This window comes from Anolis carolinensis, chromosome 4 (genome assembly GCF_035594765.1).
Source record: "Anolis carolinensis isolate JA03-04 chromosome 4, rAnoCar3.1.pri, whole genome shotgun sequence".
In the NCBI taxonomy this organism is placed as follows: Eukaryota; Metazoa; Chordata; class Lepidosauria; order Squamata; family Dactyloidae; genus Anolis; species Anolis carolinensis.
Window position 1 is genome coordinate 120,637,648 of NC_085844.1, and position 22,273 is coordinate 120,659,920.

Here is a 22,273-nt window from a genome sequence, read left to right on the forward strand (position 1 = left end):
AAAAAAAGTCCATGGTAGATGGGTCCTTCTGAAAAAAAGACTCCCTAAAAATATAGCAGAATAGGTAGTGGTATAGGAAAAGAAACTGTATTACTGCATGTTGCGCCTTTCAAAACCTGGATTTTCAAGTAAGGAACACATTTCTTATAGCCACACTACATGACTCTAAATATTGACAAAGAGACTCAGGAGTCTTGAAATAACAATTTTGATTCCCACTGAAAATGCATAGTTCAATTCCTATAAAAAATCTAATGCTTCAGTAATACTTTTAGTCCCAACAAATGACACGGTAAACATCCCATTTAGTTGATAACTCTACTGTAAGAGTACACTCAGCACACTGACTTTCCCTTCCTAGCAATTGTAGATTACCAAGCGTTACTGCCTTTAAGATTAGATACTATAAAGCTGCAATCTTTAGGGCATATGATCTGAAGTATATTCACTCAATTCAGCAGAACTATGCTGGAGTAAATTACTTGCAGGCTGTAGCTCTATGTTGATAGAACGGATCCGAGCTCCCCGAAAGACACTTAAAACTATTGATTCACTCTAGGAAGCCAGAGACTGAGAAAAGACCATGATCATTTTCCAACCTAGCTTGAAAGTGAAAATCAGATTTCCCTGCAGGTAGGTTATACATAACATGCTCCATTTGTTGAGAGGAGAAAGAACAATTTACTCCGCTATTTATTTTCTTCTATAACAGGTATTTCTTATAACACAGATATAAAGTGTGATATAAATTGCCTCATATGAGAGAGCTCTCCACAGGTCTGGGGATTTTTCCCCACATTCCATGATAATTAGTATGAATCTCCAGTCCGATAGATATACAGCTTCTATGAAAATGCAATTACTTATTCTATCTATAAATGAATAGAAAAAAGAGAGAAAAAAACAATAGGGTGTTGTGTAGCTTCTGGGCTGTGTGGCCACGTTCTAGCAGTATTTTCTCCTGACATTTCGCCTGCATCTGTGCCTGGCATAGATGCAGGCAAAACGTCATGAGAAAATGCTGCTAGAATACTGTCATACAGTCTGGAAGCCATACAACACCTCAGTGATTCCAGAGGTGAAAGCCTTCAACAATACAACAAAACAGTAATTTGTATACAGTATCTTGAAATTTGTAGACCCAAAGGAACAGAGAAGTCATATAAAAGGTTAGAAAGTATTCTGATATATATGTATTTGCATAAATTATCTAAATCTTTGCTGATTATTAAGTATTCCAGAGTTTCCTTCTTTGCTATAATTTCTACGCAGCCCAGAAACTGCAAACTGGATTTCCATCTGGCATGATCAAATACTATATTATCCTTCTCCCCCTTTCTTATCCCTTGTGGATGTAATTTAAACTATTTAAATTTAAATCAAATTCTTCATCTACCATACAGTCTGCAATTTTCTACAAATTTATGGGGTAAGACCTCCTATTGAATTTAATGGGGGTCATTTCTTGATTGCATAGTACGAGGCAGAGTTCAGCTGCTGAATTTCTATATATCTTTCCCTACATGGATAATATTTCAATTGGCTTTCAGAAACGTATGAAAGTAAGTACTTATCTCACTGAAATTCAAATTGTACTTATTGTACTTGAGCATCTACAGAATTTGGTAATCATGAAGGAATCCTGGCACCAAACCCTGCCTGCATTTCAACCTAGGGAAAATGCTACCAGGTATCCTTTCAGAGCACATGGATCAACTCAACTTATCCATCTTTTGATAACTATCTCTATAAGTGATCTTATAACCTTGTCAAGTGGAGCCAATTGTCTACATTTATGCAAAGCTATTTAAGAGGTAACATAACAATCAAGACATGCACAATAATTGCATTGGAGAATAGCAAATATAATGGTACAGCTTCATAAAATAGTACATGCAAAAGACAAATAAGTACTTTACACAGCAGGCAATGCTACCTCAACGAGAAAACCAGCAAGGCTTACATGAGTAGGTTTAAGCAATCTAATGTTTAGAGGTTGCTAAAAAAAGGGGGGGGGGAGAAGAGTTCAAAAATATATACAACAAAATGTTTCATCTATCTACCTACCTACTTACCTATCTATCTCCACACACATACATCAGAGAAGACAGACAAATTTGAGAAGTTGCAGTGTACTGGTTATAGTCTAGGTTTTAGGGATCACAAAGTTACCTCTCCTTGGTCTCAATGGACTTTTCTGGTGAGGCAATGAGGAGCCCTACCCTTCTCACTTCCACAGTGCAAGGAAAAGAAGGACAAGTTAATGAAGATCCTCTATTGCCAAAGCATAGAGAAGATAGAGAATGAGCCAACAAGATTCTGTAGTCAGAGATTCTGGGGAGTGGTCTGAAAGAGTAATTTCAGCTTGAAGAAAGCAAGGAAAATGACAACAGGAGATCTTCAGTAGACTCTTTTTGCAGCCCAGCAGCAAAAATCCGGTCCGCGAACTTCCTTCCTCTTTATTTATTTTATTTTCACTCTTTTTCACAGAGCTGACCATTGCATTGGATAGACCACATCAGCTCTAGATTATTAAATATAGTTTTCTGTGGGCGAGCAGATGGCAACTACTGGATAGCATATGTTCTATATCGGAAACTAAAGCTGATGTCATCTATCCAATGCAATTTTGTGAATCAGCACCCAGATAACCAAACCAAATCTAAAGTTGACCAAAAACTGATTCCTAACCTTTCTGATACTAATGTTGGGGAGTGGTCCTTGGTCAAGTGGTACCTGGTCAAAGTGGGCCCTAGTCAAGTGGCCGTGATCAAAAAATGGTTGGGAACCACTGAGCTAGATCAATATTGTCAACAGGATTTGTCTACAGAGGCTGGCTGTTCTCTGCACGCTCTAGGAATTTTCTGCCTTGTCCAAGAATGCTAATTACTGAGCCATCTCTACAGATGCTCTTTTGATATTAGAATATATGGCTAATTCTCTTGTTAATTCAACAAGGTGTTAAAAAGGGTGCAACACTTAAACCTGTCAAAGTGGGTTGGAAAAGGAAGACATTGTGTTAATATCTTTAAAATGATATTAACCATTTCACATGAAAACAACTAACTAGGGTATTTATTCTTTATCCTAATTTTAAAAATATCTTAGGCTTCTATAATATAAAGCAGGGATGGTTGAATGCATGGCATTCAAGATATTGTACCACAAATCTCATCATACCTCATGACTGCAGAACACTTTTCAATAACTCCAGATAACCCTCCCATTAAGATAAAAAATTAGCTACCATAAAGAATAAAATGTTGACATTATGAATGCCAATTTCAAATTATGGTTGTCAACTTCAAGAGTAGAGCTAAGGAGCAAAAGTTTCACTCACTTTGGCTAAATGTGAGAAGCAATTCTCAGAGAAAAGCTGGGTTTTTTTTCAGGAGACAACAACGAGCAGAAGACTTCTTCTAGGAATAGAGGAAGTAAAGATGATCTGCAAAAGCCAATATTTGTCTTAGGCAGGAATAGATATAGAGTAGGGAGTTTTTTAAAAAAAATCTTACTGTGATGTTTTAAAAAAGAAGAAAACAATTTCTTGTCTAAAACAAAGGAACAGAAAAATGGATATACTGTAGAGAAATTTGGTTAATCCCTGTGATGTTTTTGATTTTTCGGATTTTGGTGACACCCTCCCCATCTGTTTTTTGAGAGCCTCCGAATTCGGACAGGAAAAAAAAAATCAGTTTTTCAGTTTGGCAGCTGAAAGATCTGGGAAGATCTAGCCCATTGGCAGCAATGCGGAACTTACGAGACATATTTAGGACCTCAGTCTTAAGAAACCCCTGCTTCTGGTGTCCTTTCCTTTAATGTCCTTCAGACAGCATTGGGTTAAAGCATCAGGTTTAAGAAACCCCTGCTTCTGGCATTCTCTCATTTAATCTCCTTTAGACAGCCCTGGGTTAATATCGGGCATAAGAAACCCCTACTTCTAGCATCCTTTCCTCTAATCTCCTTCAGATAGCCCTGGGTGAAGTATTGGGCTTAAGAAACCCCTGCTTCTCCCTCTTGTGTAGTTGAAAGAAACCGAAGGCAACTGATTTCGGCAGCCACAGGTCTGTTGCGGCTGATAAAAAAAATGGCAGCAGTGCCTGTGCCGTTACAGATGGCTGAAAGAGCCAAACCAGCCGGAGCCCTTTTTTCAAAACAAATACGTGCACAGCCCTAATATAGAGTATGTAGAAACATAGAAGATAGGAAAGTTAAGAAATACAAAACAGAAAGTCCTATCTAACATTTCCTGCCCCAACACTGATGCCTTCTTCATAATCAAAATATCTATATTTTTTGTCTTGCATTTTCTTACTTCTGGTAGATTTTCAGGATCTCTTTGATATCATTGGGGATCCTGCTATTCTTGTCGCCAACTCCCCCCTTTTTTTTCTTGTTGATCTTACATCTCTTTAATAGCGATTATCTCTTATTACAGTAGAGTCTCACTTATCCAACGTAAACGGGCCGGCAGAACGTTGGATAAGCGAATATGTTGGATAATAAGGAGAGATTAAGGAAAAGCCTATTAAACATCAAATTAGGTTATGATTTTACAAATTAAGCACCAAAACATCATGTTTAACAACAAATTTGACAGAAAAAGTAGTTCAATGCGCAGTAATGCTATATAGTAATTACTGTATTTACGAATTTAGCACCAAAATATCATGATATATTGAAAACATTGACTACAAAAATGCGTTGGATAATCCAGAACGTTGGATAAGTGAGTGTTGGATAAGTGAGACTCTACTGTATAATGTATTTTATTCTCTTATCTTAAGAAGTCCAAAAAATGCTGCCACACTTCTTAAATTAGTAGCTACATGATGCTACGAATTATTTGTAACCAAAATCAGATTATTACAGTATTAGATTTCTTCTTCAAGTTTGGGAAGGTCTGGTTATTGTACAAATCTGGTAAATTTTTCCATTTCTGTCAAATCCATCACTTTTGGATTCCATAAATCTTGAGTGGGAATTTCTTCTTGATTCCCGTAATCACAAATATGGAAAAGCTCTACTCTACAGTAGAGTCTCACTTATCCAACACTCGCTTATCCAACGTTCTGGATTATCCAACGCATTTTTGTAGTTAATATTTTCAATATAACATGATATTTTGGTGCTAATTTTGTAAATACAGTAATTACAACATAACATTACTGCGTATTGAACTACTTTTTCTGTCAAATTTGTTGTATAACATGATGTTTTGGTGCTTAATTTGTAAAATCATAAGCTGTTTTGATATTTAATAGGCTTTTTCTTAATTCTCTCCTTATTATCCAACATATTCGCTTATCCAACGTTCTGCCGGCCCGTTTATGTTGGATAAGTGAGACTCTACTGTAGAGTCCATTTATATTTAAAGAATGTATCTTTAGGGTCCTGATTCTTGTGATAGTAGATGATCATCCATTTCTTCTTCATCATGTGTGAGTGGCCTGTTGCTGTTGCTGAACATCTTCCTTATCTATTGAGGTTGATCTTCTGATCTTTCTTCTAAATCAAGGGATCCTTCCACACGCTGTGTGGAAAGGATCTAGGTCTTTTTTAAATTTCTCATAAAAATCCAAGGCTGTCATGTTAACCAATACCTTTGTAAGATACCATCACTCCTTCTGGGTTTTCCCATTGAAATTTGTAGCCTTTCTTATTAAGTTTATATGTCAGGAAAAAGTAACCTCTTCTTTTCTTTATTGTCTGAAGCTGCAGTTCTCTTAATACTGCAATCCTGGTATTTCTTATTTCAATTGGATCTTAGTCGTGAGCTTACAAAACTGTTTCATGCTTTCTTTCTTGTAAACAACACAATTTGCATCTATTTGGAAGACTCTCCTTTAAAGAGTGACCATAAGTTGTAGCAACACAGTCTGTAGATGAATTCCGGACCCTGATCCAAAATGTACAATAATTATTCTATTTAAATCTGATCGGCCAAAGATAAATTTTAAAAGTTCATGAATGTAACAAAAATTAAGCAAATATTTTGAGAGTCTACTTCATGACAATCTACTTAGACTATTGGAAATACATAGCAATAGAATGATTTAAAAACCAAAATATTTTTTGGGAGAGTAGATGTTTTTTGGGTAATTGAAGATAACACTTCTGAAGATCTGCTATGTATTTTGTATATTGGCATATCTTTATTCCTAACAATTCAGAGAGATAACCAGGTATATCAGTCTAACAACTGAGAAGCCTAATTTTCCTTGCATGAATACTAGTGGATATTTACCACTAAGGAAAAGATTCACTCAAACGAGTATTTAGCTCTTCTCAGGAAGATCCTACATTACAAAAAAGTTATGATTATTCCAAATAGTGTGAATGGCAATTAATCTTCAAAAGGATCACACTTCCAAAAGGCTATGGAGATTTCTGGTTTTCCAAAAGGTTATGGCCTCTAAAAGGTCATGCTGTTCCAAAATAATCAGCCCTCCATATCCACAAATTCAATCAAACATGGCTTGATGTTGCCATTTTAAATATCCACAGGCGTCCTGAAACCAAACTGTAACAGACACTAAATCCCACTGTATCAAGTAAAACAGGATGTCAGGAAAGGTTTTGGGGAAAAAGGAAATATGTGACTTTATTTTAATAGCAGGAAAAAAATTGTATTGAAGTAACAAATCAATAAATAGTAAATGTTTAAATATTTTTAGCAAGCGTTAATAAAATAGTAAGGTTAGAGAATATTCTCCAAAACTTATTCTCAATAACTTTAGGAATGGTATTTGAGGCAGATACATGGAAACTATTGCTTAACAAAAATATTAAATAATTGCTGAACTATTTAATTCATAATTTTTGCAAATAAATAAATAACTTTAAAACTTTTTCTTTTTTGCCAAAAGAAAGAGAGAGACTGAAAAAGAACACTGTACATCATTTTAATATGTGTTCATACTGAGCCCTTAGTGCTACATTTAGTAGTGGAAATGTTCCTTTTCTATGATAGATTGCATGTGTCACATTATAAATGAAAGCTGAACTCATTAGTTCAACTTCCAATTTGTTAGTTCAGCTTCCAAGCCACCCTGCATTATAAAGTGACTATGGCCCATGCAACAAAACCTTCCAATGGCTGTGTCTCTCTCCAAACTCAGTTTCCAGAGGACTATAATATAGATCCCACCAATTCACCACTATCAGAGAGACAGAGAGGGGATAATTGTTATTTGTAAAAGTAAATTATGCTGGAGAATCACAAACTACTCAATGTACTCTTGAAGAAATAACTTTTCTATTTTTACACTGATTATTTATTTATTTATTTACTTTATTTTTATCCTGTCTTTTCCCCCATAGGAACTCAAGGCAGCTCCCAGTAACAAGACACAATGCAATAGAATTTAAAAATAAAGTCAATACATATACATATGAATACACTTTTTAAAAAATTAAATATTTGTGTCACAGATACAAAAGTTAAAATACAACAAAAATTACATTTAAAAACTAAACATCCCCCAAGAATCCCACCCACAAGTTCATAATTAGTATCTGTGAACACTTTAACATAAATACATTTCAATGAGTGAACCGCTATGGTGTTTAAATAATCTCCACTGAAAAATCTGTTCACTTGCTGTGATTTGGAATACAGGACCCTACAATTAGTTGTTCATATGAAACATCTGTAGATTGTTTTGCCATGGTTAAGCTCTGAACTTCCCTTAAAATAACTCTAAAATGTATCAAGAAAGCAAATGCATGAGGGTACCACATGGAAACTGTCAATTAGTTTTCAGAGGAAAATAAAGAGTCAGAGATAATAGGCCAAAGGTTAGACTTGCACTGAATAATTTTACCAGTAGTGCCAAATAGAATTGAAAATGTGCTGAATTTAATGAAAACTTCATTGGTGCAAAATATTATTCCCTAACACTCTCTGACAGCCTTATGCTATCTATCATTCTGCCACATTCAAGAATTCCATTGCTTATGTGAATCTCTAGGTTTATTTTATTTCATGGAAAAGGAGTCCATTAGAAATTCAGATAAGCTTTTAGAAAGGAAAATAAGCTGTTCCTGTGAAGAAAAGGCGTGCATTATTCAACTTTCTTTCATTTCAGAGAAATCAGCCATTAAAAACAGTACCTCCATACAGGATATAGTTTAGTTACAAAAAACAACAGCAAGTAAGCTGTGAAAAATCCAAGCTAATCAATACACAGGAGCAGCTGAATCACCTTGAATGCCCTTATTTGTGTGAAGAAAAAAAGAGAGGAGACGGCGAAAGCCAAAATAAGGGAAAACAAAAGCAAAAAAGCAAACAAAAAGAAACACACATATATGAAACTAAACTAATGCTATGAATGAAAAGAATACTAAAATGATAAACACTAAAACAATAAATAGCAACTAACTAAAACACCAAAGAACATGACTCCCCAATCCAGAAATATGTTATATATAATATATAAATACAGCATATTATATTAAGAAATATATTATTTTACCATTACAGAGTCAACTAAATACACCTAGGGCCCTTCCAGGCAGTTCCCCTCGAGATTGAGGCCACACAGAAGCCCCAAACCCTGGGATTTTGCAGGGGAGTGCTTACATGCTTTCCCAGGTTGGGCATCTAGTGAGCCCACAACCTCTCATTTCCCCTCTCCAAAGATCCCAATGTGTCATTATGACACATCAGAACCTTTCTCTGAGGGGACTAAAGATGCAGCCAGGACCCTCTGGTAAGTTTAGAGTAAAACGGGGGGCTGGGAGGGTAGGGTGGGGTGCCAAAGAACCAGGATGGCAAAGAGTCTTGGCCTCTGGGATTGTGGAAGGCGGTTCCGGAAGTCAATCCCCACAGGCCCGACACCTGAAAAGATCTGGATCTTGCGGTAAGGTTTTCAAGTGTTTTTTTAAAATCCAGAGTAAATTGGTGGCGCAGCGGGTTAAATCACTGAGCTGCTGAACTTGCTCACCGAAAGCCGGCGGTTCAAATCTGGGGAGCAGAGTGAGAGCCCGCTGTTAGCCCCAGCTTGGGGCGCATCTACACTGTAGAATTAATGCAGTTTGACACCAATCTAAATGCCCATGGCTCAGTGTTATGAAATCACGGCAGTCTGGAGACCATGAATCCCTATGAAGAGCATCTTGAAGAGCTGGGTATGTTTAGCCTGCAGAAGAGAAGGTTCAGAGGAGTCATGATAGCCATGTATAAATACCGGTACGTGAAAGATGCCATAGGGAAGAGGGAGCAGGTTTGTTTTCCGCTGCCCTGGAAACTAGGACTTGGGAGTAATCGGTTCAAATTAAAGGAAAGGAGATTCCACCTGCACATTAGGAAGAAATTCCTAACTATATGAGCTGATCAACATAAATATTGAAAAATCTGAATGTTATACAAAAACCTACCCTGGAAAGAGTTAAAATAAGTTCAAACTAATCTGGGCACACAACTGAGCAAAAACCTCCAAGGTCATGTGGCGGGCATGACTGCATGGAGCACCGTTACCTTCCCGCTGGAGAAGTACCTATTGATCTATTCACATTTGCTTCTTTTCGAACTGCTAGGTTGGCAGAAGCTGGGGCTAATAGTGGAAGCTCCCCCAGCTCCCCAGATTCGAACCTTCAACCTTTCAGTCAGTAAGCTCAGTAGCTCAGCAGTTTAACCTGCTAAGGCACTGGGGGCTCATTTTAACAATATAATACAAACAAATTATAACCAATTATGAAAAAAAAATTAACAAGCAAATGCAAAATTGGAAAAAATGGAACTGTGTTATAACAAATAGAATTAAGATAGTAAAGATAATGATTATCCCCAAGTTTTAATTCCTTTTCCAGGCTTTACCATATACCGTGTTTCCCCGAAAATATGACAGTGTCTTATATTAATTTTTGCTCCCAAAGATGCACTAGGCCTTATTTTCAGGGGATGTTTTATTTTTCCATGAAGAAGAATTCACATTTATTGTTCAACAAAAAATGAACATTTATTATATACTGTACAGTAGTTGTCATCACAAACCAGCATAACCAAACAAACTGTGAATCCTATCAAGAATTTCTTATTACTACCATTATTTCCATGTACAACAATCTATGGTATGTACATTTACCGATCCTTCATGCCCTGGTGTTCTGTTTGGTGGGCATGCTTCCAAACAAAAGCTTTGCTAGGTCTTACTTTCAGGGGAGGCCTTACATTTAACTATTCAGCAGAACCTCTACTAGGTCTTATTTTCTGGGGATGTCTTATTTTAGGGGAAACAGGGTAGTATTCCAAGCAAAAACATTAAGAAATTGAGTAATTCAATTAAAACTTGGGTAGTAGGGGCTAAAAAAAGAAGAATTTCCAATTCGGCATATTACTCTCTGCAGGAAAAAGGAGGGTGGGGACTTGTATCAACTAGCCTCCAGACTTATTTTGAAACCTGCCATAGGGAAAGTACTGGAGCTAGATCTTGATGAGACAAAATCTGGGCCAGAATCGAGAAATCAATAAATAGGTGGGATCACTGCTTGTGTTTAAAGGAAAGGATAGACAATAATGAAAATAAAAGGAGGCCCACTAATTTCAACACTCAAATGTTGGAAAAAAATGGTAAAGTCAATTTCCAATAAACAAAATCGATACACTCCCAATAGGATTATTACATAACAAAACCGACCAGATATATGGTAGAGTAGTAAAAATATGAAACACAGTGAAATAATAAAGATTGGTGATCTCTTAAAATCTGATGAAACAATAAAAGATTGAGAGGAGATAAAAAAAATAAATGTGAACAAGGCAATTGGTTATTATGGCATGGAATGACACAGAGAATAACAGAATGGAAGAGAAAGGAAAGCCCAGAAGCAGACCTAGATCAAATTTTAAAATGGAAAATAGATAAGGAGAAAGGCATTTGGAATATAAGTGTGTGTGTATTGGAAATTAGTAGAAAAACAATATAACGTGAAACATATATTGATTGAGGTATAGAAAGAAGAATTAAACAAGTAAAAACTTTTTTATGCACGGCGTATAAAGAAGAGGAGGCATAGTTTGTTATATCATGGAATGGAAATGACTAGTCATCCTGGCTGCTGACGGTAATCAACCTATATTTCTGATCCTAAATTTTAAATCTCACTCTGCCCTTTCGATTTTGTTGTTTTTCAATGGTTATTATGGAATTGTAAATTTATATGCTATCATCTGTTTAATGATTCTTACTTTTGATATAAATGTGTATTTCTTTTGGGATTTGGGTGGGATGGGTATTTACTTATGTTTGCTGTACGACATAGAATGTTTGCTGATTTTGTTGTTCACCACCCTGAGTCCCTTTGGGAAGATAAGATGGTATATAAATGAAGATTATTATTATTATTATTATTATTATTATTATTATTATTATTATTATTCAATAGTAGTAAGAAAGAAATCAAAAATTGGATAAACACAAAAAAATTTTAACACCTTAGGATTAAAGAAACACATCAGAAAATTTTGACACAATGGTATCGAACCCCACAACAACTAGCCCATGTTAACCCCACAACAACTAGCCCAAGTACATTAAGACTATGCTGGCATAAATGTGGGGAAATAGGTAAATTTACACATATGTGGCGGGACTGTGATAAAGTACAAAACTTTTTAAAAAGCGAGCTGGAGGAAATATTAGGGATAAAATGAGAAAGAAATAAAAAAACGTTTTTTGCCCAGTAAATAGAAAAAAGATGAGAATAAAGAAAGGGTCAAAATTACAAATTATATGATGGAATAAATCATAATAAACTTTCATTAGTACCCTGCACCATCTGACATAGTGACTGGGGGAGTCTTACAAATAGCACACAATGGTGCCACAGGACATGCAAAATACAATATACAGTAGAGTCTCACTTATCCAAGCTAAACGGGCCGGCAGAAGCCTGGATAAGCGAATTTCTTGGATAATAAGGAGGGATTAAGGAAAAGCCTATTAAACATCAAATTAGGTTATGATTTTACAAATTAAGCACCAAAACATCATGTTATACAACAAATTTGACAGAAAAAGCAGTTCAATACGCAGTAATGCTATGTTGTATTACTGTATTTACGAATTTAGCACCAAAATATCACGATACATTGAAAACATTGACTACAAAATGCGTTGGATAATCCAGAACATTGGATAAGCGAGGCTTGGATAAGTGAGACTCTACTGCATCAACATTAAAACCAGACATATAAAATTAGCAAGAGCCATGGAGTCAAAATATGGCAAAATATGGGTTAAAAATCCATGTAATCAGGTTAACTGCACAAGCAACAGTTGCTTGGGGGTGGAAAGAGCACAGGAAATGGGAAATACAAAAGTGGCATTAATACTTAGCAGATTATATGCTTCGGGATTATATTATGGAAAGAAGAATTAAATATACGATCGGATATCCTACGGGGAAATTAGGACTCTAAATGGAAAGAGCTGATAACCAGAGTAAAAGGGAAAGCAAAATTTAAGGAACTGAATCATCTTCATGATCGAACAAATAAAATAATATTTTTAAATGAAAGCTACAATTATGCTCAGAGGGAGAGGGAAAGGGGGGAAACAGATAGATATAAGTACTAAGCAATTATAGTAACGGAAAGGCTATTACAGGACAGACTAGAATGGTATGACTAAATATGTGAAATAGCTTTGTCTTTTCCTTATTTTTCCTGTAAAGCAAATACGTAATATTATGCTCTAATAAAAAAAAATTAAAAAAACAGTGGAACTCTGCCTCGGCTCCTTCCTTTGAAGCTTTTAAACAGAGGCTGGATGGTCATCTGTCAGGTGTACTTTGTGCTTTTACTGCATGGCAGGTAGTTGGACTAGATGGCCCATGTGGTCTCTTACAAATCTATTATTTTGTATCTCTTAAAATAAGTGACCCTTACTAATCTTGTAAGCGACAAGTCGCCTAACCCTCAAATACAGGACTTCCTATATAATAAGGGACCCTCATCAGTCCTATAAGGGATAAGCTTTACAATCCTCAAAAGGGACATATCCTTTCTGATAAGGGATCTTTGCCTGCACTATAAGGGACAAGATGTCTAAAAGTTCAAATGGGACATACCTCTTATAGTAGTCCTAAAAGCCACCCTGTGTCTCCTTCGTGGAGACAAAAAGGAGGGTATAAATAAACATCATCATAATAATAACAACACTATGTAACATGATTTTTGTTGCTAGTTTACAAATGTCATTTCCTAATGGGTTCTATCATAAAAACGGAAAAGATTTATTAGACTGCAAAACTTTGTTTTTGTGCGACATTCCACATTATCTGCTTTGAACTGGATTAAATGAGTTTACGCTGCCATATAATCCAGTTCAAAGTATGTATTTATTTATTTATTTATTTATTTATTTATTTATTTATTTATTTGCAGTATTTATATTCCGCCCTTCTCACCCCGAAGGGGACTCAGGACAGATCACATTATGTACATATAGGGTAAACATTCAATGTCCATAAACACATCGAACCGAGACAGAGACAACAGACAGACAGACACAGAGGCAAGTTAACCTTCTCCTGAGGGGATGTTCGATTCTGGCCACAGGGGGGAGCAGATGCTTCATCATCCACTCTGATGGCACTTCCTCATTTCCTCATTCCAACGTTGTAAATTAGTTAAACTTGCCTCCCCACTTTTATAAGTGGTACCTTATTTCCTACTTGACAGATGCAACTATCTTTCGGGTTGCTAGGTCAGCAACAATCAGGGGCTATATTTTATTTTTAATTGACGGGTGCTCACCCTGCCACGGGCTGGCCTCGAACTCATGACCTCACGGTCAGAGTGATTTATTGCAGCAGCTGTTTACCAGCCTGCGCCACAGCCCGGCCCCAGTAGATAATCTGAACTTTATACAGCTGTGTGGAAGGGGCCTAAAGGCTGGATTGGATGTACACTGTCCTAAACCTCAGGATCTGATCCCAGTCATCTTCTTAGTTTAGATTACCTGGAAGTGTAGATTCATATAATTCAGTTTAAAACAGATAATCTGGGATCAGAACCTGGGATATAAGGCAGTGTAGATCCAGTTGAAGGCCCTTTCTACATTGCCATATAATCCAGATTATCAAAGTAGATAACCTACATTATCTACTTTGAACCAGATTATATGAGTCTACACTGCCATATAATCCAGTTCAAAGCAGATAATGTGGATTTTATAGACAGTAGAGTCTCACTTATCCAACATAAACAGGCCGGCAGAATGTTGGATAAGCGAATATGTTGGATAATAAGGAGGCATTAAGGAAAAGCCTATTAAATATCAAATTAGGTTATGATTTTACAAATTAAGCACCAAAACATCATGTTAGACAACAAATTTGGTAGAAAAGGTAGTTCAATACGCAGTAATGCTATGTAGTAATTACTGTATATATGAATTTAGCACCAAAATATCATGATATATTGAAAACATTGACTACAAAAATGCGTTGGATAATCCAGAACGTTGGATAAGCGAGTGTTGGATAAGTGAGACTCTACTGTAGCAGTTTAGAAGGGGCCTAACCCTGAAATGCCGGATATCCCTAATAATAAGAGACCACCTTTCCCAGCCTCAGGGCCCTTTCACACAGCCCTATAACTCAGGGTTATCTGAGTCCACACTGCCATATATTCCAGTTCAATGCAGTTAATGTGGGATTTTATTTAGCTGTGTGGAAAGGGCCCTATACAACTTCTGAGGACCCTTCCACACAGTCCTATATCCCAGAATATCAAGGCAGAAAATCCCACCTTATCTAAATGTGGACTCAGATAACCAAGTTCAAAGCTGTGGGATTTTCTGCCTTGATATTCTGGGATATAGGGCTGTGTGGAAGGGCCCTGGGTCATCTGAGTCCACCCAGTTCAAAGCAGATAATGTGGGATTTTATATAGCTGTATATAAAAGGGGCCTCAAAGGGGACCCATATTTTATCACCAGGGGGTGCCTGACAGTTCCAACACAAGTGGGGCTCTCCAACGTTCAAACTGCCTAACGCTCAACTGGGCCGCCTCTCGTCAGAAGGGAGCCTCGTAGGCAAAGGAGACGCAGAGAGAGGGCCCTGCTGCCTCTCCGCTGAGGCACACAGAGCGAGCAGGCTCACCGGCGAGGGCGCAAAGGAGTCCGGCTCAGGAGCCTGAAGGCGGCGGAGGCGGGCATGGCGGCGAAGGAAGGGGCGCAACGCCTACCTGCCGGGAAGGGGAGAATCCGAAGCCGCTCCTGGAGGTTCGCTGGCTCTGTCGGGCCCGAAGGGGAGGAGCCGCGGGAGGGGAAAGGCGGGCTCCCGGCGGGGATGGCTAGGCCTCAGTGGCTGTTGCTGCGTTGAGGCGTTCAGGCTTGTAGTTTCCAGGAAGAGCTGGAAGGAGAGTTTGGACTGCGACTCTCAATCAGTAGCACTCTTTGACTCTGCATTATTATATGTACAGCGTGTCCCCAAAGGCGCCATTTTTAATTAGTTTAATTTAGATATGTACCGTGTGTTATTTTTTGTTGTTGTTGTCGAAAGCTTTCATGGCCGGGATCACAGGGTTGTTGCATGTTTTCCGGGCTGTATGGCCATGTTCTAGAAGTATTCTCTCCTGACGTTTCGCCCACATCTGTGGCAGGCATCCTCAGAGGTTGTGAGGAATGGATAAACCAGGGGTCCCCAAACTTTTAAACACGGGGCCAGTTCACGATCCTTTGGACTGTTGGAGGGCCGGACTATAGTTGGCCACTGAGCAATAATAATAATAATTATTATTATTATTATTATTATTAACAATAATAATAATAGAGGATTACAAGAGACCCCTTGGGCCATTTAGTCCAATCACCTTCTGCCTTTGTGCACCGAAAGCACAAGCAAAGCATCCCTGACAGATGGCCACCCAGCCTCAATGTCAATAATAATAATAATAATAATAATAATAAAGAGGATTACAAGAGACCCCTTGGGCCATTTAGTCCAACCCCAATCTGCCTTTGTGCACCAAAAGGACAAGCAAAGCATCCCTGACAGATGGTCACCCAGCCTCAATGTTAATAATAATAATAATAATAATAATAATAATAATAATAATAAAGAGGATTACAAGAGACCCCTTGGGCCATTTAGTCCAATCCCCTTCTGCCTTTGTGCACCGAAAGCACAAGGAAAGCATCCCTGACAGATGGCCACCCAGCCTCAATGTTAATTATTATTATTATTATTATTATTATTAATAAAGAGGGTTGGAAGAGACCCCTTGGGCCATTTAGTACAACCCCCTTCTGCATTTGTGCACCAAAAGCACAAGCAAAGCACCCCTGACAGATGGCCACCCAGCCTCAATGTTAATAATAATAATAATAATGTGATTTTGTGATATGAAATCCAGCATATCTATCTTATTTGCTGTATCATACAATATAATAATAATAATAATAATAATAATAATTAATAAGGGTTGTAAGAGAAGAAGAGACCCCTTGGGTCATTTAGCCCAACCCCCTTCTGCCCTCGTGCCGTGGGGGACGGATAAATGGCTTCGATGGGCCGCATCCGGCCCCCGGGCCTTAGTTTGGGGACCCCTGGGATAAACTAAGCAAGAAAGGTGTATATTTATCTGTGGAAAGTCCAGGGTGAGAGAAGAACTCTTGTCAGTTGGAGGCCAGTGTGAATGTTTTAGTTAATCACCTTAATTAGCACTGAATAGCTTCATCTACTGGCTTTTTCCTGCCTTGGGGCATCCTTTGTTAGCTGCCCCTGATTCCCATGTCTGGAACTCCTCTGTTTTCAGAGTGTTGCTTCTTATTTACTGTTCTGATTTTTGAGTTTTTAAATACTGGTAGCCAGATTTTGTTCATTTTCATGGTTTCCTCCTTTCTGTTGGAAGTTGTCCACATGCTTGTGAATTTCAATGGCTTCTCTGTGTAGTCTGATATGATAGTTGTTGGAGTGGTCAAGCATTTCTGTGTTCTCAAATAATATACTGTATCCAAGTTGGTTCATCAAGTGCTCTGCTATGGCTGATTTCTCTGGTTGAGTTAGTCTGCAGTGCCTTTCATGTTCTTTGACTCGTGTTTTTGTTGTTGTTTATTCGTTCAGTCGCTTCCAACTCTTTGTGCCCTTATGGACCACCCTACGCCAGAGCTTCCTGTCAGCCGTGGCCACCCCCAGCTCCTTCAAGGTCAAGCCAGTCACTTCAAGGATACCATCCATCCATCTTGCCCTTGGTCCTTTTTTCATCAATTTTCCCCAGCATCATCCTCTTCTCCAAGCTTCCCTGTCATCTCATGATGTGGCCAAAGTACTTCATCTTTGCCTCTAATATCCTTCCCTCCAGTGAGCAATCAGGCATTATTTCCTGGAGTATAGACAGTAGTAGTCTCCCACCATGCTTGCATTCCTTGAACCTTGTTAGTGTTTCTCCCATCAACTGAATATCTTGGTAGAAGCATTCTCCCTGCTCATCACTCACCAAGATTTTCAGGAAAGAATTCCAGATGGCGGTGCAAGAATTCAGTATGCCATGGATGTAGCCTATCTGGATTTCAGTAAGGCCTTCTAGAAAGTCCCCCATGACCTTCTCGCAAACAAGCTAGTCAAATGTGGGCTAGGCAAAACTACGGTTAGGTGGATCTGTAATTGGTTAAGCAAACGAACCCAAAGGGTGCTCACCAATGCATCTTCTTCATCTTGGAAAGAAGTCACGAGTGGAGTGCCACAGGGTTCCGTCCTGGGCCCGGTTCTGTTCAACATCTTTATTAACGACTTAGACCAGGGGTCCTCAAACTTTTGAAGCAGAGGGCCGGTCCACTATCTTTCAGACTGTTGAGGGGCCGAATTGTCATTTGAAAAAAAATACGAACAAATTCCTATGCACACTGCACATGTCTTATTTGTAGTGCAACAACAACAACAACGAAAGAACAATACAATATTTAAAAATGAAAACAATTTTAACCAACATAAACCTATCAGTATTTCAATGGAAAGTGTGGGCCTGCTTCTGGCCAATGAGATAGTCAAGTTAATTAGGATTGTTGTTGTTGTGTGCCTTCAAGTCATTTCAGACTTTGGCCGAGCCTAAGTCTAAAATTAATTATTTATTTACTGCATTTATTTACTACATTCATATCCCACCCTTTTCACCCAGAAGGGGACTCAGAGCAGCTGTATGTACATACAATACATTATATTATTAGCATAGCACAATATTAGCATTATATATTAATATATTGAACTATACCACTATACTATTATATAATATGTAATATATAACATATATTTAATATTATTATATGGTATTATTATTAGTATTATATTGTATAACATAATATTATTATCAATATTATATGTATATATGTATGTATTATATTATTAAAACTGATATAAAATATATTATAAAACTGAGGGCGGGGGCCAGGTAAATGACCTTGGAGGGCCGCATCCGGCCCCCGGGCCTTAGTTTGGGGACCCCTGACTTAGACGAAGAGTTAGAAGGCACGATTATCAAGTTTACAGATGACACCAAATTCGGAGGGATAGCTAACACTCCAGAAGACAGGAGCAGAATTCAAAATGACCTTAACAGATTAGAGAGATGGGCCGAAACTAACAACATGAAGTTCAACAGGGACAAATGCAAGATACTCCACTTAGGCAGAAAAAATGAAATGCAAATATAGAGAATGGGGGATGCCTGGCTCGATAGCAGTATGTGCGAAAAAGATCTTGGAGTCCTTGTGGACAACAAGTTAAATATGAGCCGACAATGTGATGCGGCAGCAAAAAAGCCAATGGGATTTTGGCCTGCATAAATAGGAGTCTAGTGTCTAGATCTGGGGAAGTCATGCTACCCCTCTAGTCCGCCTTGGTCAAACCTCACCTGGAATACTGTGTCCAGTTCTGGGCACCGTAATTGAAGGGAGATGTTGACAAGCTGGAAAGTGTCCAGAGGAGGGCGACTAAAATGATTAAGGGTCTGGAGAACAAGCCCTATGAAGAGCGGCTTAAAGAGCTGGGCATGTTTAGCCTGCAGAAGAGAAGGCTGAGAGGAGACATGATAGCCATGTATAAATATGTGAGGGGAAGCCATAGGGACGAGGGAGAAAGCTTGTTTTCTGCTGCCCTGGAGACTAGGACGTGGAACAATGGCTTCAAACTTCAGGAAAGGAGATTCCACCTCTATCGTCAACCACTTGTTTCCAACAATGGGGGTGTGGTTGGCGATGCTGCGTTTTGGCGATGCTGCCCAGCTGCGGGTAGGGGGAAGGGTTGAGGACGGAGGTGGCAGAATTTAGTGGGGAAGGAGTTTCCAAGCTCATTTATCGCTATGATAAGTACCTAGATTTGAATGGCGACTATGGTGAGAAGTGGTATTTGGCTTTCAATTGCATATGGTAAATGTTTTCTCCTATACTTTGTTCATTTTTAATTACAAAACGTAATCTACTTTCTGGATAGCCCTCGTACTAATGTCCTGAAAGATCTCTACAGCTACTACAAAGATAACCACCTGAAGCCTAACCCTGCCAAGACACAAGTGTGTGCTTTCCATCTACGTAATCTTGAAGCCAACAGGAAACTGAAGGTTACCTGGGAAGGCCAAGAGCTTGAACACTGTTCCCACCCTAAATATCTCGGCATCACCTTAGATCAAACACTAACATATAGGCATCACTGTGTGAACACTAAACACAAAGTAGCTGCACGCAATAACATCCTGCAGAAACTTGCTAATAGTGCATGGGGTGCAAACCCAAAATTAATAAGAATTTCAAGCCTGGCCTTGTCTTACTCAACTGCTGAGTATGCCTGACCCATCTAGCATAAATCTGCCCATGCGAAACAGGTGAATATAGCACTGAATGAAACATGAAGAATAATCACAAGATGCCTGAAATCTAGACCTGTTAATAGACTCTGTAAGCTAGCTGGCATTGCGAGAGAAATAAGGTTGAACACTGTGAAAGCCACTCACTGTATGGTTATCAGCCTCCTCCCAGTAGACTTAAATCAAGAAAAAGTTTCATGAGAACCACCATTCCTCTAAATGTTTATTCAGCAACAGCAAGAGTATCCCTCTGGGCAGCAAAATCAGGCAATCCCAGCTGGTCTTTTTCCATTGCAAACAAGAATGGGCAACTTGGAAGTCCCTGAACAGGCTCAGAAGTGGAGTGGGCAGATCAAAAGACAACCTGGCAAAATGGCACTACCTCGAAGAATCCTCCACCTTGTGTGACTGGAGCACACCAAACAACTCCACATCTGTATACTTGCCCACAATGCCCTGCCTCAAACACAGGGGAAGAACTATTTAAAGCTACAGACAAAGCAGTTGGTGTTGCCCGTTTTTGGTCTAAAACAATCTGCTTGTGATCCCTTTATTTTATCAGTTTTAAACTTATTTATTATGCAATGCTTTTGACATGAAATTTTTACAAATCTTATATTACCTTATCACAAAATGGGAATTCTGTGGCAGAACATATTTCTCTCAACTGTTATGTAAGGCATATGTCAAAACTTAACCTAATGTTAGGTTTTCAAAGAGTCTGCTGAACCAATTTCATACTGAATGCTATTGTTCTATAATGCTTTGTGGTGCTTTGCAGAGAGAGTACTGAAATGTGAATAGCTTTTTTCTCTATGCTTTTCTAACTACAGTAGAGTCTCACTTATCCAATATAAACGGGCCGGCCGAACGTTGGATAAGAGAATATGTTGGATAATAAGGAGAGATTAAGGAGAAGCCTATTAAACACCAAATTAGGTTATGATTTTACAAATTAAGCAGTAAAACATCATGTTATACAACAAATTTGGCAGAAAAAGTAGTTCAATATGCAGTAATGCTACGTAGTAATTACTGTATTTACGAATTTAGCACCAAAATATCACGATGTATTGAAAACTGACTACAAAAATGTGTTAGATAATCCAGAACATTGGATAAGCGAATGTTGGATAAGTAAGACTCTACTGTACTGGATTAAATACTGGTTAATTGGCAGCTCAAGTACTAGTCAGCCATAGCTCTAGATACCAAAGAGTACATAGCTATAAGAAGGGCTAATCTATCAACATAGATACTTGTTTCTTTCCCTGCCTAGCAGATTTGTTCATTCAAAAGAGCATTCAAATGTATTCATATTTGTGAAATCTGCATAATATATTCAAGTGAAAGTTTTGGCAGTATTGAAATAGCACTTGATATTCATTTTTGGCATTGTTGGCACTATGCTCAACTGTGTTATCAGTAGTGATAACATAGTCCAAATAAACAATTTCTGAAATGGGAAAAGTGCTGAAAATCAGAGATGAACTACTCCCACAGCTTCCATAATCAATTTGCTGGCTCCAAAAATGGGCCTACTGCTTACAAACGCATCAATTAGGTGATAGTTAAAACAGAAAACTGCTAATTTTTATACCCTTTGGCATTGAATATAATGTTGATCTTCCTTATCCGAAATGGTTGGGACCAGAAGTGTTCAGATACAGTATAGGTGCCTGTATAAAAAATGCAATAGAGCGACAGTAGAATTGGTGGTATTCTCCAGCCACCACGAGCCCATTCTTCAGGTGCTTTGCACTCCCATAGAAAGAAGAGGAGCAGCAAGGAAAGAGATCACATACAAGAAATTGAGTTTGCAGCCAAACTTTGTACAAATAGCCACAGTGCCTCATGCTGGTTTTCCTCCAAGCTGACGTAGATGTAGAGTGGTATGCAGAAGTAGCAGTTGTTGGATATTGTCTCCAGCCTTGTCCCAGAGGTGAGCCCCATGCCAAAAAAAAAACCCCAGCCCCATTTTCTTATCCCCGTTGCTTCCACTACTGGAATCCAGATCTCAGTCAATGTCTTTCCTACCCCAGTCTTCTGTGGATAGAAACCCAGTAATCATAGCCAACCTTGGCTGTGTCAGCGGTGCAAGATACCCACTTCCACTTTTGAGGTGTAAGGTATGGCACACTTGCTCATTTCTTCAAGTGGAGAAATGCAAGAATCTATAGCAGGAGATGTGGATTCCTGACATTTTACAATTGTGTGCGTTTCTCTCCAGCCTTGTCCATCTCTAGCCTTGCAAATGCAGTACAGATACATACATCTTGTAGTTTCCAAATTGTTTGATTTTGGAGCATTTTGAATTATGGATAAGCGATACTCAGCCTGTAGCTCATTGCAAATAGTTTTATCCTATTCCATTTTTAGAAACTGAAAAAGCAGTTGGCATGTTAAATCAATAATATGAAACAAACCAGCACACCTTTTCCCACTTGCAACTTCTTTCCACCTGAT

The 22,273-nt window shown here is 38.3% G+C and overlaps 1 protein-coding gene across 4 annotated transcripts in view; it reads right to left on the minus strand.

Annotated features, from left to right (window-relative positions):
- eci2 (enoyl-CoA delta isomerase 2) overlaps positions 1 to 15,353 on the minus strand; it is a 54,334-nt gene extending 38,981 nt beyond the window's left edge. The window contains exon 1 of one of the 4 annotated variants that reach the window (XM_062977701.1): positions 15,197 to 15,353. Coding sequence is in view for 2 of the 4 variants with exons in the window: in XM_062977700.1 (XP_062833770.1) it covers positions 15,112 to 15,167 (56 nt within the window). In the remaining 2 variants the exon portion in view is untranslated. Of the gene's footprint in view, positions 1 to 15,111 lie in introns of all 4 variants that reach the window. The other 3 variants (XM_062977702.1, XM_062977700.1, XM_062977699.1) reach the window with 3 other exon arrangements.
- Positions 15,354 to 22,273: the final 6,920 nt, after the last annotated feature.